General features: G+C 41.7%; 1 protein-coding gene across 5 annotated transcripts in view; it reads left to right on the top strand.

Moving 5' to 3' along the window:
• The window catches only part of GLI3 (GLI family zinc finger 3), a 215,830-nt gene that overhangs the window by 113,475 nt on the left and 82,778 nt on the right, over positions 1-19,577 (top strand). For all 5 annotated transcript variants that reach the window (XM_030010039.1, XM_030010038.1, XM_030010040.1 and 2 more), the window contains one exon: positions 3,671-3,776. In XM_030010039.1, the coding sequence (XP_029865899.1) occupies positions 3,671-3,776 (106 nt within the window). The remainder of the gene's footprint in view (positions 1-3,670; positions 3,777-19,577) is intronic.

A 19,577-nucleotide genomic window follows, 5' to 3' on the forward strand; every position in this document is an offset into this window, starting at 1 on the left:
GCAAATGGTAAGAAGTAATTTCCCTAGCAGAATAGGAAGTTAGATTTTGTCGATTCGTTTTGGTGAGAGGAGTTCCTCTTTGCTACGGGTAAGAGTTTTGTTCTTCACACTTTAAATGAGAAACGTGAAAATGTCATTATAGTCAGAGCAGCTATCCTGTCTTTTACACTAAGTTGCCCCTTGGTTTTCTAGATAGGTAGAGCATCTCTCACAAACAGCCAGGAGTCGGGTAGGTCCTGATTCAATTCTAGCCTGTGAGTAGTCTCACTCATTCTTTACTCAGCGGCAGCATAAATAATAGTGGCAGAATGTGCCTGTAATATTCTGATGGTGCTTTTAATAAAATAGTTACTGGGTGGCATACGAAAAAGCAATGTGAAACGGGCTACAGCCCGAGTTACTGCTTTGCAAACTTCTTACTATGTATTTCCATATAAATACATGTCAACCGATTACATTTGTATGGAGTTTCAAGTGAGTTTCAAGTGAATTCCAAGTGAAGCCCTGGATGGTGGGTGCTTTGGCAGGTGTCTTTGATCTAAGAGTCTTTCTGTATAAATATTCAATGCTCTTCAAAGTGGAGTGGTTTTGGACCCCCAAGCACGTAGAATTTACTGTCTACCTCTGCGCTGAGGGCTGACCCAAACATGGCAGAATGTGAATTCCCTCCGTAAAATTGACTCCACTAGTTCTGCACATTATTCTCCCTGTCCCCCATTTAGCATGTTAGTCTGCTGACAGTAGAGTACACAGCACTTAGCAGCTGGTTTGTGGAACCATCAGTCAGGAAATTATATGATAAATAGGAGGTAGCCAGGTTTAGTGGCACTTTATTCTGCTTCAGCAGTTTTAGCCTCACTTTGGAAAAGTCATCATGTGGTTTTTCTTAAGGGTTGCAACAGGAGATGGCTACAGTGCAGTAACTTATTACACATACAGTTGAGTTATGATGTTCACCAGCTGTATTGCTCATGTGTAAATAATAAACTGTGAGATGGATAATTATGTTGGGTTTTGATATGCAGCTCTGCTCCGGTCGGCGCAGGGCTGACAGAGACAGCTCCCTGTGCCGTGATGGAGTACGGCTGTTCCCCAGATGGAAACTGCAAACAAGATGCCACCAAGATATACAAAGGAGCTGAATGTGAGAGGACTCAAAAAGGTGTTCTTGGAGATTTATATCCCATGTGTTAAATACAATTTGTTGGTGCTCTGCACTGCATAGGTCCCACAAAGGGGAATACTCTTTTTGGGTTGTTTAATACTCATGTTCCATTTCCCAGTTAGGGGAAGATAGATGATTGCATTCAGGAGGGTTAAATGCTGTTTCGCTGCATGAATATTGGGACTGCTTTTAATGGGTAGGTGCTCAGGCTGGATGAGGGTGGGACGGTGAGGAGGCTTGATGTCCTGAGCGGGATTGCTTGCCTTGGCCACGTGGAGCCTCTCCTGTCTGACATGAATAAGGGTGACAAAATATCTGTCATCTCACCTGTGCTCCCCAGACCCACTCTTTGGAGACACATCGGGCAGAGAAGGACTTGTGCATCTACGAGGGTGTGAGTGACTTCCTTCTTCGCTGAAAAAATGGTGGCAGAGTTTTTATGGTAAAATGCCAGACATCTGCTTTAAAACCTCCTCCCTTCAGCTTATGCTGCTGCAGTCAAATACCAGTGAAGTAGGGAACAGGGCAGGCAGGCTAAAACACACTTCTCATGCCCCTTTTCCACTCCTCCACCTTGGCGGCTGGTGAGGAATGTGTTTCAGGAGGTGGCAGCAAGCGTCCTCCACTTGGACAATGACAGTGTGTTCACAGGGATACCTGGTCATCTGTGACCCACCTTTACTCCTGCTGAAGCCGAGGAGTGCTCGACATGGGGAGTGAAGCTTGTAACAGATTGCATGCCAAGGTCCAGTTGGTGCAGCAGAACCAGAATTAAAGCTACCACAAGTTTGAGCTCCCAGCTCCCAGTAGTAAGCCACAATTATTTTTCATTTATGGTTGCCTAAGCCCTGAGTCAGTAAATGGCAGAAATGTGCTGTGGCTGATCACATTCTGGTGATGTTTCACAAAATCAAGCCGCGAAGCTGGACAGGCCGTATCAGATGTTTCCGGATTTTCCTGAAATATTGGGAATATTTCCTCAGAATTTTTGCAATTTCCCCTTTGTGCCCTCTGTTTACTCCCTCAGGGCCATGAGGTTTGTTCCTCTAGTTCTTTCTCCTGCTTCAAAATATAACAATAAACCAACCCAACTTTTGACAAACACCAAGGGGAAAAAATCTTTTTTTTTTTTTTTTTACCATCTCTAGTTGGCATGAGGGAATTTCTTTCACAGATAACATCATCTGAGAGGAGAATTACATTTTGCTGAATAGGAAGGGCAGGAAATACAAAGAGAAGATACCTTCAAGAGTCAGCAGGCAAAACCAAAGTAGGCTTAGTTTTACTGCCAGTGCATAATTGAAGTCTTCTTTCTTTCTAGAAGCATTTTAGTAAATCCATGACATGACCTAATGTCTGTACTTCTCAGCTTTTGGTGTCGGATAAACACATGACTTCATCCAAAGTGGCAATCAGGTGATAATTGGGCAGGACAGGTTTGTTTTGTGCTGCTGGAGATGCTCAGCATCTTGTTTGAATTTTGAGCATTTGGGAGGCAGCAGTGGGCAGCACGGTCAGCAATAAGCTCCTTTAGGCACACAAACCGCACCTGCGTACTGGTGCGGAGAGCTGTGGTTTGTGTGCGTTGTGTCCTCCAAAGGTAGGAGGCAATCCTGCTGCAGAAGCGGTGCGGAGCTGCAGGGCGGGCTTGCGCTTGGCCCCTCAGGGCAGAGCCCGTGGGGGGAGCGGGGGCACATTCCCCCTTTTGTCAGCCGTGTTGCTGAGGCTCTCCAGAAAGAGCAGGGAACAGGAGCCCTGGCAGCTGCAAACCCCCCTGTCCTGCAAAAGCCTTGGAGGAGACTGGGCAGGGGAACTTACTGCAGCCGTGGGTCCCCAGGTCTCCAGCTGTGGGGACAAAGAAAGCACCCTTCCTTTTTAAGAGCGGTGTATGAAATGAGTCCCCCTGTCCTCAGATACATTCCTCTGGATGTGGCCATTGGTGTGACACAGTTAAGCATCTCCAGCACAGCCGTTCCCAATTGCATTTCCCTTTTAACTCTCTTGTCTGATTTACTCCATATAGTCATTTGTCAGCATGCTGCTTCAGTTTTGCTTTCCATTGTAGGATTGTGTGTACATTTCTGAGGATATACTTTTTTTTATTGTATTATATTTTCTCCTTAGGCTTTGGGTCCTCGGATGATTTTTTTTTCTTGTTTTAATAAAAAATAAATAAATCAGGAATGCTTATGAAAGGCTTGATGTTCCTTTTGATCTGACACTTCACATATGGGCACATAATTATTTATTAAAGACTTCTTTACGTCCCTTTCCATTTAAGCTATAAAAAGAGAATATTAAAATTAGTAAATACATATTCATGCAAACACTGGGCCAGACTCTCCTCAGACAGACCTGGCTGACTGCAGCAGGGAAGGGGAACGCGACCCATAAGTTGTAGCACTGTTGACACATGCTTTTCAATATCTGTTCCATCTTTATGAATGTTGTTTTTAAAGAGTCGTTGGAAATACTCAGATCCAGGAACCTCGCTTGTTTTTTCAGATCCGCCTCACCTCTTTCCAGCATTCCACCCTCCTGTACCAATTGATGCGAGACATCATGAGGGACGCTACCATTATGAACCATCTCCCATTCCTCCTCTGCATGTGTGAGTATTCAGTATTTACCCTCACTTCAGCTGCCTGGAAGAACGGGCAAGTATACAAACCTTTGCAGTGCTTAAAGCCATGCACCTGGAGCACTTTGCCAGTGTTACCAGAGAGCAAGATTTACTTTTGGAAGGCATCAAGGTTATCTGCTTGTGAAGCAAAACCCAGGCTGGTGCCTGAGGAATTCATGTTATAATAGGTGGCTGGCAAGTGTTACCTATATGCTTTGCTGATGTTTATTCTGTGTGCTGTCGTTCTATAAATACTAAATTAAAAAGTGCTGAACCCTGTGAAATACAGTCAGACAAAACATGTATTTTGCCTGTATTAGGCTTGGGATTCTTCATAGCTAAAATTTCCTCTCATGCCGAAGTTGGTTTTTTTTGCCAGTTTTTTCTGCTATGAAGCATAATGAAATTTTTGGTAAATTTTCATAGTCCCTGTTGTGTGCATGCACAGGCAATCGGTTGATTGATGGGAATGTCACCCAAACAAAATGGCAAATGTGATAGAGCACATGGTTTACACAAAGATAAAAGAAATGAATACCAGTGATAACGTGCATTAGAAAAGGGTGGTAGTGGTGAAATCCTGTAGAAATAAATATTATCTTATTCTATATGGGGAGACAGATACCAGCATTGCGGAATAAAACAGTTGTGTCCAGAAAACTGCTATATAGCATTAAAAATGGAGCCGAAAAGCGGGGCTTGGTAGTTTGCTAAAAGGCTTGATATATACATTTAATCATATCTACTAATCACCTCTCATACTGAGAAAATACAAGAAGAAAAGCACAAGTAATACTTTGAAGAATAATGCTAGTTGTTTAGATGGCAGATTGCTTTGCTATGGCTATTAGTTACAGCTGTGTAATTACATATATGCAGAAGAAAAATGAAGTTGTTTTAAAACAAGTCCTCCTCTGTGAGCAGAATTAATTGATATTAACAATCCTAACTACATGCCCAAGTACACACACAATATTTTACTAACAGTTTTTTTGGGTCAGTCTTCTATTACTGAATTGTAATTTCAGAACAGATTTGCCTGGAGGTAAGTAATAAATCTGTGTTGCAGTCTTCTTGGGCATTAGAGGAAAAGTGGGTATTTGTAGAAAGAGAGAGTACAGAAACTTGTGATTTATTCCTCAGAGTTCCTCTGATGCATCACCATTTACACCACAGCAACCATATCACAAAATACACGCTTAAATTTGCTGCTGAAAACTGTTGTAAGCTGAAGGTGGCAGGCTCAGACAGAGTCATTACATGGTAATCCTAGATTTTGCAGTGCAGTGAATATTCTGCCTGGATGTTTTTGGGAGCTGGGGGGATGATCCTGCCCCTTCTGAAGCTAGTGGGCAATTTGCCTCTGTCTTTGGTGCGAGGCAGATGGGATAGGGAGCCCCAGGAATTGTTTTAACCTGCATCAGCAGAGGACTGTCATCCAAAACCTGCGTACCACCTGTGAGCCTTCACCGAGGCTTCTGGATACTGTGCCATGTGGAACCCTGCCTGGCTGCACTTGCTGTGCTGAGCCCTCTCCGGAGCCTGAGCCCCATGAACCCAGCCTGTACCGTGACACTCTGCACCTGTGGGCAGGGCTTTTGGGTGGGTAGACCACCATTCCCCACTTTGGATGACAGTGGGAAATCTGGACTAGCAGCCTACACTGCTAAAAGTGCCAGGACTTCTGTAAGAGCCCCAAAAGATGTTGAAAATGCCTGCTTCATGCCTCATTTGACGTTCAGCGGTAGTCCCCTCTGATGCCGAAATCAACGCCTCTCCTATGGAAAGGTGCCCCGCGCTGCGTGCCGCACGCCCCCGCTCCCCGCCATACCCTGTGGTGTAGCGGTGATTCAACCGGGCCCTGTAGAGGCTTGTTAGAGATGACAAGATCTTAGTGTGATGTGATATGACTGCAAGCAACTGCTTTAGAAATACACTCTGATATCAGCCCAAGCTTTAAACTCAGTTTTCTTGATACTGGCTGTTCATTTTTCCATTAATTTCTGTCGATTCTTCCACTCATTTGGTTTGTGTTGCCATTGGAATGATGAGCTGTGGTGGACCCTTGGAGCTGTTGTGCTTGGTGTAATTAAATGTAAATATGCAATTAAGCAACTTAAAAAAAAATTGGTTGGACTCCAACAGCTTCTTTGTAGATGTTAAAGTTTGTCATGCTTTTGCTGTTTTCAGTAATAAGTTTTAATGTATGTATGAGGTAGACACCCAGCAGTTTTCTTGCAAGTTTTACAGAGCCTGGTGTGAGTATCGCTTAGGAGTGTTAAATTTGGGATCGTTTGGAGCCTTTACTTGAACTGCTGTTCCAACACCCATTTAAAAAAAAAAACGAAGAAGCAAGAACAGGGTCTGAGAAGTTATTTGAGAATTCTGAGAGAAAATGGCAAGAACACCAGTCAGGATACAAACGTTTACACATGGCTTCATCAATGACTTCATTGTATGAGTGGTGTTCTCCTCAGCTTCATAATGCTCTTAAATGTTTCTGTGGGGTGGGGGGGAATATAAATAAAAAAAGGGGCAAAAAATTGGCATCATTGCAGTTATCCAAGCTCTTAGAAATGTGTTCCAGAACCTGTCAAGCCTTAGTGGAATTAGTTTAGGTATGATACAAGTGCAGAAGAAGTGTGGAGAGGGCCTTGTCTACATGATACCTACAGTGTGTGCATGTAATTTTGAACAATGACCAAGTGAAAAAGAAAAAAGGAGGAATTTTTAAGGTGTTACAGGGCTCTTATGTACTTGCAGCTCTAAAGATGTGTATGTATTTATACGTATAATTCTTGTAGTTTAATTGCTGATGGGCAGAACTGTTGTATCCCAAATTTCAGCCTGGAGCCAAATTTTATAATTTGAGTTATAAACCCCTAAAATAAGGGTTTATGTTTATGATGGAATTGCTGACAGATGCTTATGTGTAGTAGGACTAGCAGGCATTGCTGTAATTATGCTATCGTATCCTATCATTAGAGATTTCAATTGAAAGAGGTTTATAAATTGCTCTTCTTCTTAGATAAACCACCCTACATTAAGGCATCAACGATATGGTGCAGAATTAAATTAAAATCTCATAAAATGAAATATGTTCTGTATTAGCTGTTTGACACTTAATTTGCCTCTGAATGAGTAGAGGAAATCACAAATTAACCTGCCTTTGTTTTTCTAGCCATGGCTTATTAGGTGTTAGAACAACTGCAATTACAGCCCAATAATAACCCCCAACCCTTATGAATATGTACTGAAATGTGTCACTTTGTGTTACCAAAACCTGTTTGTTAGGACTGTGTAGCTATCCTGGAATTTCTACAGTACATCTTTGGTTTATACTTCAGGGAGGATGTATGAACCTTAAATTGTTCTTTAGTGGCAACATATGAACAGTGTAATTGGAGCTGGAGCTTGTGTTCCACTCCCCCCCCCCCTCCCCCCAATGCAAGGGATGAATCTTAGTTTTAGAAAAATATTACAGTAAACTGTGATTCAGTTTTGCTACTTTTCATTGAACTAGCAAGTTAAATTACTTGTTAAACATCATTTGATTAAAACATACTAAAAGAAGCATGGCTTTAGTAATCCCACTTCTTGCTTTGTTTTTCTTTGTTGTTTTTGTGTAGCTCTTTCTTAATTTTCAAAACTGATTTCTAAAGTAAGGTACTAAAGGAGAAACTGAAGCTAAACTATGTTTTGGTCCTTGACATTTGCTAGGCCATCCAATAGGGTATGATGCCTCATCCGTTTGGTGTGCAGTGATTCAAAATCATGCTGCTAATAAGGGTATTTATTTGAACATAAACTAATACCTTGAGCATGCTTTTTTTTTTTACTCCCCAAGAACCAAATAACAAATTTACTATTGGCTAACTCTTCCAGTTGCCCGATGTCTTTCTTGACATTGGCTTTGTTGGAATGAGAGTTGTTAGCAGTGAGCACAGGAAGAATAAGGATGTCTTGACTCTTTTTATGACAGTGCAAATGTAGATAACTTTATAGTCCCACAACTTTTAAAATCTGACTTAGCCAGGATGAGAGTTTTTATTTATTAATTTAAAAAAAAAAGCTCCTAAGGCAGAGGCAAACTTCTACAGACAGATTTAACCGTGGTGATTTAGGAAGCTACCATTCTTGGTCATTGATTCATTCCCACGCCTTTATAGAGTTGTGTTAGTAGGTTGCTCCCCATCTGCTTCATTTCAAAGTTGGGTCGGACAGTCTTTGAAGGCAACCTAACCTAGTATTTCCAGGTGCTGTTGATGTGGCTGTGAAGGAAGCATGCTCCTGCAGAGGTGGGGCAGGGGACAACTGCTAAGTGGCAATATCAAAAGTGGCTCCAGGGTGGTGGCCTGTGTACGTCTCAGAGCGGTTAATGCACATGTCGTAGGTAGAAAGTTAAAGTTTCAGGGCTGAATGTACTACAAGATATACCGTGCATGTTCCAAAACATTCACCCATGTAGTCTCCGTCTCTTTGTTGCCATCTCATTTTACGTTAGCCCTGGACTGTGAGTAAGGGAGCGTGAGCAGGTAAATATAAGGGAAGGTGCACTGATGTTACCTATATGCTTGTGGCCCAGGGAGTCTGTCCTTGCAAGGAAAAAGCTGCAAGGTAAAGCTGCTGTCTCATAGCTTCCTAGGATCAACAATACTCTAAGCTCCTTCTTTTCTAACTCTGGATTGAGGTTAGCAGCATCCGAGTTTGGCAGTCTTAGCCCTGAAGTGATGCACGTGCAGGTAATTGTGCATATGCCTAACATGAATGCCTTGAACAGACATTTTGAACTGTGTAAATGCACCGGTACTAAAGCAAAGCATGTGTTTTTGCTTGCAGTCAGTTTCAAGTTGATAAAAAGGGAGTCCGATTCTTAGATACGTTATTTCATATCTAATTTATACAGACATCAGTTAAACAAGGGTGAAAAGGAAAGGAAAGTCAGGCCCAGACTCTCAGCTTTCATCAGCTTCTGATTTTGGACCATGCATTACAATGGGGAATGTCCAAATGCAAGAAGATTAAAGCGTTGGCTCCGCAAAATATCCTTGATGATGAGAGAAACTGCTTGCCATACGTTTGATAGGACGTTTACGTTTTCACAGCCCCATCACTGACATTTTGGTTTTTGCTTTGCGCTTTCATTCCTAAGCTCTTATTTCTTTTAAAAATCTTAGTGTTTAAACCTCTTAAATATTTTACGTGCTGCTTTACCTCAGTGTATCTCTAAGCTGGAGACTTGGCAAGGAGTCCCTCAGCTTGCCAGGGCATTCATTGATCCTTTCACAGTGGGAAGGGGAGCCCCACCCAGTGTGAAAAACATCACTCATTGAATTAGCTTTAATTACTTTAAGACTTGGAATGGGTTTTATGGTTGAGCCAGGAGCCATAGAAGAAGAAAGACTGGGAAGCTCTTGGGACATGAGAAAGATGATTGTAGTTACAGCTTTCCAGAATCATCCATGAAAGTATTTTCTGTAAGCAGGGAGAAATTGTGTATTAAATGGGAAGCACCCCAAGAAACCTGTCCCTGGAAGTGAAGCGCAGCATCGAGAATAAGTAGCTGCTAATAGCCTGGAGGATTTTTATAGCAAGTCTCTTGAGAAGGAAGCAGCATGGTCTGGTGACTCGTTAAGGTTATTCAGAGTTTGTTACATGCCATGGATATGCGTGTTGTACGCTCTGCAAGCAACAAGTATGCCTTTTAGTGACAGAGCAGCGTGATGATAGTAATTCACAGAAGTAAAATAGCACGGCCAGATGCCTGCACATAAGCTTCAGCAGATAGTTTTCATTCAGTGCCACGCCTTTTACAAAGCAGCTAAGAGGAAGCCTGAGTCTAGAACAGAACTGTGATCTCTCACTCAGTCAATAGTGTTGCATCATTTAAAGCAGTGAATCGGTGTTTTGTTTAGCTTTTGGTACTACTTTAGTAATTCTTACCTTAAGACTTGTAAATCATAAATTCTCCTTTGCAAGTGCGCTTGCAGAGTACCTTCAGAAACAGACTTTTTAAAAACTATCTGAAACTGGGAAAAGTTTGGAAAGCAAATTATTGGTGGCATATATTGAATTTCAGAAAAAAAGGATATGTGATTCTCTTAAAGTTTTGATTGAGAGACACTTGAAAAAAAAGTGAAAATGTGGGCAAAAATAAGTAAATATTTTTGAATGTAGCTGTTTTACTAAGTCCAGTTACATTGATTTGTTTAGGTAAGCTGTAGTCTGAAGTTTCTGCACACTCAACTCAACTATTCTGTTTCTCACAGATTTGCTCTCTTCCTACTAGGAAAAAGCAGTATTGAGAAAAGAGTATCTTATTTAATTTCTGCTGGCAAATAAATTCTAGATCAAATAAGGATTCACTGCTAAAAATTATCCCCGTTTTTAGCAAGCATATTTACATGAAAGTCAACAGAATTGCCTCTAAGCGCACCAGATTACGTTTGGTTCACATCATTCATCTGTTTCTGTGGCGGATAATACTTTGTGACATAATCATTTTCTCTGGAGTAGCTAATTGTAATGCCAAGGAACTACAGATTTATAAAGGAGTAACAATAGCAGCAGATAAATATTGCGTTAACAGAAGCTCTTTGTTCTTCTCTTACAGCCAGCTTGATTTCAGGAGGGCTGGGGAAGTTACAGCTATTGAAATAAGAGGAAAATTTTGGTGAGATTTTTAATGTAGAAGGAAAAGCTTGTAAAACACAATAGTTTGTTATGTTAAAAATCCTTTGATAGAAACTTCTCCCAGATCTTCCATTCATTTGTTTTTTATGTCGAGAAAAGTGCTTGAGAGGCAGCAGCCCCCAGCCTTGATGAGAAAGGCTTGCTACCACCAGCTGGCTGCTGGCTGACCACCTCTCATGATACAGTCACTTGGTAGTAGCAACAACTTGCAGGGCAACTTCCCAGGGCAATGCAGAGGGCGGAAAAAAGAGGGGAAAGCCCTCGGTGGTCCTTGGGAATGCTCTCTGTTGGTCTAAATGGAATCTGTTGCCTGAACCCCACCTGAGAGGCAGAGTGGCACGGGTTTGTCTGGTGGGGCCCAATCCAGTGAAAGGGATTCTTAAAGAGCTTTATATGGATTATGTTGTTGCAGAGAAAGTTCCTAGGTTTATCAGCAGTAAGGTATCTGTTGGCACTGGACAGCACTGCCACTTAACTGACTTACCCCATCTGGGCAGTTAACGGTGCCTAGATGAATTCTCAGCTGCCAGTGGGAAGTGGTTCCCTAAGGCAGGCTTTCAAACCAGCATGAATTAAGAGATGATGGAAGCAAAATGAATGGCCAGCAAAGTCATGGCTCAGGACACTGTGTTGTATGTACCATTTTTCTGTAGACTGAGGAATAACTAGGCATGACTTCAAGCTTTTGGGGCGCTCCCTGCATGCAGATGTGTATACAAGTGTGCATATATGTGTGTGTGTGTGCGCATGCATCCTCTTTACATAATAGGGTGAATATCTTTGCTTGCATTTATCAGGGACTGAGTAATTCTAGATCTTTATAGTTAAAACTAATGGAAGGAGCTACACAGAGTCTGAGAAAGGTGGAAAATTATAGGGAAAACGTGAACGAAACAAGCAGGAAAAATATTTGTGGGCAAAAACATTGAGAACATGTGGATCATTACCTTAATTTAACATTTAACCAAAAATACATAGAATAGCTGCAGTGCTAGAGTTCTGCAGCTTGAAATTTCTATTATCTCATTCTGTTATCAGCTGCAAAGAATGCAAGCTCTAAATATAGTGCACATTCAGAGGCTCTGAGCCTGTGGTTTCTTGGACAAAATTCCTGTGTTCTTTGTGCTGTAGTCAGCAGTATTAGTCGAGTGAGCAGATATTGACTGTGGTATTCACGTGCAGTGAACCAGAAGCAAGCCAACTCTATAGAGGCTGCTGTCAAACTTGTTGCAGTGGCCTGTGAGGTACTGGACTGTGACAGACTCCTTTTTTTTCAGTAGAATTCTTCCACTCATGTTAAATCTTGCTTCAAAGGGAACTGAAATGTTACAGTCTTAGCATTCTTTCTTTCTCTCTTTTTTTGCTTTCTTTTTTTAAAGTGTACTGGTGAGATTTCTGTGTTGTGAATTGAAAGTCCCTAAAGCCAGAGTAGGTATAAACTGGAAGAAATGCGAGCAATGAGTACATCTGCACTGTAGGAGCACAGAGCATCTTCATCATACTCTCACGCAATCTTTCCCTGACTTAGACTCTCTCCTCCCCCAACAAAGACATCATGTCCTATAATCTTGCAGTACAGACTGAATTTAGTTCAGACTTTTTTCCCAAAGGAAGAAAAAACAGAAGTTAAATAACACCTTGTTTCCCTTTTTGTCACCCCTTGCTCAAGCCACTATATATGTCTACGTGTATTTGTTTGCATGTTTGTAACAAAAAGCAGGCTCTCAAGCTGGTGTTGTCTGTGCTTCTGAGATGTAGGAGACTAACTAGCTGTCCCTTGCACATTCTCTATTATATGATGCTTGGGAAAAAAAAGACAAGACCCTAATTCCACCCAAAGGAATATGCTCAATGGGTGTTTTATCTGTGTGCCTCGGGGTAGGCTGGGCCAACATTTGTGACTGATGTTATCGATTAATAGAGGAAATGATTTAAAGAAAAATGTTACAGTGTTTGATTTTTGCTCTTAGGATGCTTTACGTGACCAAGGAAGGACTTGGGACCTTATTTTAGAAGAAGCTTTCATTGTAGATGGGCCCTATGAGGTTGCTATTAAAGACCAGGCAAGAATATATTCCTTAGTCCCTTCCAGTACTGAATGTGTAGGTCTGAACCTCCAATAGATTAAGACTGCATTTATAGTCAACTTTATAGGGGTGTTGGTAATTTTCTGGACACCCCCAGAGGCTAGACACAGAGGCAAAACATCCTGAAGCCCATGAGCCAAGAATACAAAGCTTCTGAAGGAATGAACTGACCTGTCATCCTCTTGAAAGCATTATTTATGAGGTGCTGTGACCATTGGTGTTAAGGATCAACAGAAAATTAGGGAGTATCTCACATGAGGGAGAATTTCTAAACATATCAGATTTAAGTGGCTATCTCTTTAAAGATACACATCTTTCAGTCCTGTATCTCCTGTTGAAATTCAGCCTAGATTTATCATGCCTTTTCCCCTGGCCTGTGGAAGAAAAGATTGATAGTCTAGTCCAGTTTATAGAGGCCACCAACATAAATAGCCCCATTTAACAACATTGTAGACAGATTTGGTGGGGAGGGCAGGAGCTGAATGACCAGGGGCAATCAGGTGTTCTCTGCTTCACCCTGGAAGATCACTATCAGCGTACATCATCGAGACAGTACCAACAAAGCTTGCCTTGCTGCCTCTGTCTTGGTTTGCTGTACTCGTTCCTTGGATGTCAGGTTTCCATCTTGACACCTTTTCTGGGAACTGTGTTTCTACTCCTGTGATTAGATTGAATTGCAGAAGTGCCGAGGGAGCAAATGTGCAGGTTGTCCTGCTGGTGCAGGTGTGTCCCGAGTTGGCCAGTTTGTTCCCCTTGGGGTTTTCATCTGCATGCCTAGCTACCTACTCTGTTTAGGGAACTCATAATGCTTCCAGCATATAGATAGTGCATTTACCTCAAAGACTTAAAAACTGAATTTACTACTTCTCTAAAAAGTGTGCAGCTGGAACATTCATTTGCTTTACACTTAGTGCTTATTTTTCACTTATTTCCCCCTACAGTCACATTGGAAGTGGTGTCCCCACCCATTTCTGGTTCTTGAGGTTGTTCGAAGTTACAGCTTTGCCCAAGAAATGCTTTTTTAACTCCAGTTTTGCACACGAGTAGAGCAAGAACAGCAGTGTGAAGCCTTTATCTCTTGTTTATTCTGATGACTATGGTGTTCCAGCCATTATATATTCACCATTTGTGAGAACCGACTTGTAGTGCAGATTACGTAGCACCATAATGGTTTTCAGTGGCTGCAGAATCAAATAAGGAAGTTGGCCTGGCTGAGACAAAACTTAGCCCAACATGAGAACTGAGTATTTTCCCACTCTGATTTGGTTGCACCCCAGCCAGCTCCCACCACCTGGACCTTCAATACTGGCAGAGAAAATACAAAAAGTGACTGTTAGCAGAATTATCTTTCTTCCCCCCTCCTAACTTAGCAGCATTCACCTTTGATAGAAGTTGTGCTTCATATACCTGTGAATCCTACTGCCCTCATGTATGTTGGTGCTAATCTGTGGCTTGCCTGCTATTTGCACTGGTGCTTGGAGGATCGGAGAAGCTGGGAAGCCGTTGTGTTTTCATAGGGTCACTCCTTGACTCACAGTCCTGGGTACAGCATACACGTGTACGGTACTTCTGGTACTGTCACTGAGGTGTGCTCTCAAAATGGCTTTTCTTCCCCAAATCATGAATTTGTCTGGGGGGGGTGGGTGTGGGAAGAGGGAAGAGGCATTTCAGAAAATAATGTGTGTATTTTATACAGAAATGTATATACATAAAATTTTATACAGAAATTTCTGTACATCTGTATAATGGTTTTTTTCTGCTGCCAGTAGTAGTGTTAGGTGAGAAATTCTAGCTGGTACTCTGTTCAGTAATAGTCACTAATCTTTGTGAATATCTATTTGGGGCTGTCTGCTAATGTTAATACAAAGATGTGAAGCAAATCCAGCCATACCTCAACAGAAATGGTTAATGCTGAACCTTCACATCACTGTTTGTGTCAGGATTATAGTCCTTTAAAGTTAGAATTCTAGGCAAATGTTCCCTTCCCAACCAAATTTAGGTAGCAAGTGCAGTAGGAGAGTTATTCAGTCACTGAATTTGTCTTTTTTTATTGCCAATTTGCTTTTGTTTTAAATAGTTGAGATCTTATTTCAGCATATAAAATTGGAATTGAAGAAAACCTTTCTCTCTTCCCCCAAATGTCAGTTTTGTAATATCGTGGACGTGACTTACAGTAGGCACGGGAAATGAAAGCTGAGGGGTTTGTTTTGCTTTGGTTTTGAATTTGGAAAAAGAGTGTTTCTTGGCATCACAGAACAGACATTGAGGAGAGTGTTCATTTGAGGTAATGTGAGAGGCTTTTTGGGTGCTTTGCCGGGAGAAGGAATGCCTGCCTTAGTGGGATGAAGGATTTAAGGGAGGAAGAGAAGCTGAAATTTGCTGAAACAATAGTGAGAATGGCATTCTTGAGTGTGAGGTAAGGAGGGCTTAGAAAAATCGTCACTGAATGAAGGAAATGAGGAGAGAGGTACTTAAGTACTAAAAATGCTAAAAGCTTCATTCTCTAAAAATTTAAAAACATTAAATTATGGGAGTAAAAGCCCATTAGTTGAAAATACTGGTTTTTTGAGAGAACAGAGTATTTGTGAAATTCATGTATCGGTTGATTTCAAAGTTTGATTTTACTGTCATGGGTCATATTCATCACAAGAAGAACTTCCCGTGAATACCACAAGAGTTTTGTTGAGATTTAGGACCAGCCTCAAGCTCTTCTTTCTGGTTAGGTAATCCCCCTGGTGGATGCAGTAATCTGGTCCTCACGCGGCGGGAGTGGATCCCAGTTAGAGATGCCGTTTTTCCACCGAGAGTATTGCTGCACATAGGCAGGAGTGCTCTTTGCATGCAGGCTGTATCCTCTTGTAATCTGTGAACGGTAGAGAGAGAAATCAGGAGTAAATGTAGAAACCATTTAAACTCTCTTAGCTTTGTACCATTTGGGTATTTTTCTTCTTCTCCCACTCATGCATACACATACATATGTGCACGTTCTCTGTTGTACATAATGACTTCAAGGTTATTTTTTAAAGACCTTCAGGCATTTTCTGAGTGTTTTTGAACCAGTGCACCATTCACCGGTGTATTGCTTGTATAGAGGTCGTCTTTGATGAGGTTTTTGTCATATGCACCCACTGAAGTTTCAGTGTACTCAAGCATTAGAAAAGCCACTATTTGAGCGTCTTTGTTTTCTTTGTTGAGCTGTTTATTTTGCTTTCTTCCCACACAGTTCCCTGGCCTCGCTCTGACAACTGCTTTTCTGCATGAATTACATTCCTCGGGGCCGCAAGTCTCCTAATTCTTCCAGTCGATTTGATTCCTGCCTGTGTGATTAGTCCTCTGCTCCAACACACAGTTGGTCTTTGCCAAGCAAACTGCTTGCTAAGTGCCTTTAACATGAAGACCTAACTACATTTTTTAACCTCATTAGTGTGTAGGGCACTGCTTCATTCCGGCTTAATAACATGGCCACTATTGAATCATCACTTGCTCTAAAACAGGTTACAAAAAGGTTACCTAAGTTGTCTGGTTTTCTTTTTGTATGACTGTGCTTTTGCTGGATAACGGTTTCTTTCAGCCCATGTCCAGTTTAGAAAGGAGACCCATTGGTTCTGCTCAGGTAGATTTGTGATGCTGAGAAATTTCGTATTTGTATGTTCAAAAAGAAACTCAGCACCTATTTGGAAATAGCAAATCTAAGTAATAAAACTGGTAAGAAAACGTGGTTTTGGGAGAAAAGAGGAAGAGGGCTTGGGGGAGCTGATAAAATTTTCCTACTTGTTTCAGCTTTAGAATTACAAAGATCTCATCCTCACCAGTTTAAATACAGACTTCTTACTGTAACGCTGGATTTAAAGCAATGTGGCCACGGTCTGCATTAGTTCACTTTCTCATGGGATCAATTTTTAGCTGAATGTATCATCACTGAAATTTAGATTTCAGCTGCAATCGCACGTAAACTCAAATGGAAAAGATATTACAGGACTTCCAAATGTTGTAAAGGCAGTAAAAAAAATAAAAGTTTCCTAAGAAGACAGTGTCACCAGGGAGCCAGGGGAAGAAAGGAGGCACTGGGTCACATGCCACTTGTGATGGTGCATTTGTGCAGTTGCATAGCACAGACACTCAGGGTGAGACTTCATGATTAATGGTGTTTATTCTTGACAGAAGCCTCCTTTATTTATCTGCAATACACTTTAGTGATTTTATCAGTCACCTGAATGAAAAATATTCAGTCATACCAATATTGCAGTGTAAATTGAGTAGAGTCACTTTTTATTATATCTTTCAGCCTTATCATCTGCACAGTAATTTTCTAGCAGGGGTTTGATATAGAAAGGCTGGATTTAGCTGTACTTGACACAAAGCCTCTTCAATTTCCCCGAAAAGTTCAGGCTACTCTTAGAAATGTGTATAAATATATATATAAAACCCTCTTATCCAAGCAATTTCAGGATTTGAAAGAATAAAGATAAAATGCGCAAACTTGTATGTGAGAAATGTTGTTCGTATGAAAACATCTCATAGCTCTGAAGCCACTGGTGAAATGCTCTTTAGTGTTTAAGCTTGTGGCTTAGTGCAGTTCTTTTTGCATGGCTACGTAGTCTGACTTTCTTCTAATCAATCATCATCCAACTCCAATCAGCATACAGGCAGAGCCTATCGTTCATCCTGGGTGTAATTTCAGAGTTGAAGACTATAATGGCCACATACAGCACATTAGTCACTGCGATAACAGCTAGTGGCACTCCTGAGGAAGGGGGAGGACGGGGGAGAAGGGGAATAAAATTCTTCTCATTCTCACAGTGCATTAGTGAAATAGGAGCAAATGTTAAACAAATGTTTATTGAATTAGCTGACTTGACAGCATTAAGTGTGAGAAAGCTTCTGACACTCCTATGACCCCCTCTTTTGCGGGAGGAGAGGAAGGAGAAAGGGAAGGAAGAAAGGGGTACATGAATGACGTAAGGGTTCATATATGCCCACATACTCATATGGTGGTGCTGCTGTGGTTGAACACTTCAAGAGATGGCAGGCCCTGCCTTTAACCAAGAGGAGGCTAAAATTTGAATAGCAAATGAGACCACCTCTAGAGCATCAAAAGAGAATTGCAGAGCAGGGAAGTTTGCTGTAGGAATGCAGTTGGTAATTTCACTGTCCAGTCTGTTACTAATAACAACAGGTAATGAGTATGCTGTAGACCTTTTAGATTTTCCTGCTGCGCTTTGTGCTACAGCATAGTTTGAAGAGGGAATGGTATGTGGAGGTCCATGGCAAGTCTCTCCTCTAATGTGTAGCAACGCTTTTCCAAGGCTTCTTCGAATAACATTTGCTTGTCCCGCGCATCTGTTTTATATTCATGATGATGAGTTCTGCATTAAATGCAGCATTGATACATTATCCTTGATACATTAAGGACCACAAGTCAATAGACTTGGAACCTGCTGAAGACAAGGGAGGAAAAATTTACCAGCACTGAGACTGGGCTGTGCTATGCAGATAGAGGGTCTTACCCTACTTAGGGTTCATAGAAGTCAGTGTGAACTGAGCAAAGTAAGGCAATGCCTTGGTAAGGCTCTAGCAGAAGCAAGCGATGGAAATCACAGCGTATCTTGTTAGCCTTAGTTTTATTTACTGTTTACATTGCTGCAATGTCCAACAGCTCTGTGCAGGATCAGAGCTTTGCTGAGTGTTGTGCAAATACAAGGAGCTCTGCCAGGAAGAGCTCGCGGTCGGACCTCTTGGCAAAACAACTCCAGTGAGTCGGCTCTGACAGCCTCAGGGGTTACCAGCCCCAGCTGTTTTCCTTGCTCTGAAGGTTATCCCTTGTCCCTCAGCAGGGTCAGACGGTGTGGCTTTGCCCCATTTACAGTCTGGCAACTTTGCTCTGGCTCACTGAAACTGGGCACTGAAGTGGTTAGAGGCAGAGATGTGCTGCCTGTGCTGGAAGGGGCACCAGCTGGGTAGGTGAGGGCAGTAAAAGCTTATACAGCTGCCGCAAAATTTGGAAGAGGACATCTGCTAGAAGCCTAAAAGGCAAGTGGCATTTGGAGGGAGTAGTTGTAGTCAGTCACGTTTTTGTATGTTTGCACCCTTTGTTTGTACGAGCAAAGAAATTGCCAAGTAAGTCCATGTAATCATCCCTTAGTCACCGATTTCTTTCAGCAGTACTGAGAGGGATTTCGAGGAATGAGAGGCAAGCTTGATTGCTCTGTATGCAAAGGCCAAGTGGACAGTGTTTTGGAGGAGTGTTGGGGGGCAGTGACAGCGGTTGGTGGCAGGATGGAAGGAGGAGGAAAAGGAGGGGCAGGTTGCTGTGGGGAGATTACCATTGTGTGAGGAGGAGAACAAGAAGCCAGGGCTTGACTTGGAGAAATACTGGGAGACAGTATATGGATTTATTTGCATTTTGCATAAAGAAGAAAAAAATAAATCAGTCAAAACTGTATCTGCATACACATTTAAGGAACGTGTGTCAAGACTCCAAGTCAAGACTCGTGTAGTGAAGTTAATATACCTTGACTCAGTGGCATCTGAAGCAGCAGTTGCTCACTGTAGTCAATACAAGTGTTAATACTGTGGGCTGAAGGTCACCAGTGTTACAGCTGACCTTACGCAAACAAAATGTTAAATAATGGAATGAATATTCATTGCTTTTTACAGCATAAACTCTTCTTGAGGGAATCCACAAGCTGATAGTTGGGTTATTTATGAAGTATTACAAGTAGCAGAGGGTGTATGTTAAAAAGCTGGATCTGCATTCAGGCAGTCTGTCAGTTGAAAAATAGGAATATAGTCACTGAGTAAGAATTTAGTGCCTTGATTAATGTAGCCAATTTTTAACTGTAACTACCTCATGTTAACACTTCTCAAAGAAGGAAAGGGGAACCAGAGTAATATTCTTCTGCTGTGGGTCATCAGCTAATTGTCATGCATGATTTCCAGCACCATGAAGATCTCTTGTGCAGTCATTTGTGTCTTTTTCTTTTTTTCTGCAATGATACTAACTTTATGG

Source organism: Aquila chrysaetos, chromosome 3, assembly GCF_900496995.4.
Source record: "Aquila chrysaetos chrysaetos chromosome 3, bAquChr1.4, whole genome shotgun sequence".
NCBI lineage: Eukaryota > Metazoa > Chordata > Aves > Accipitriformes > Accipitridae > Aquila > Aquila chrysaetos.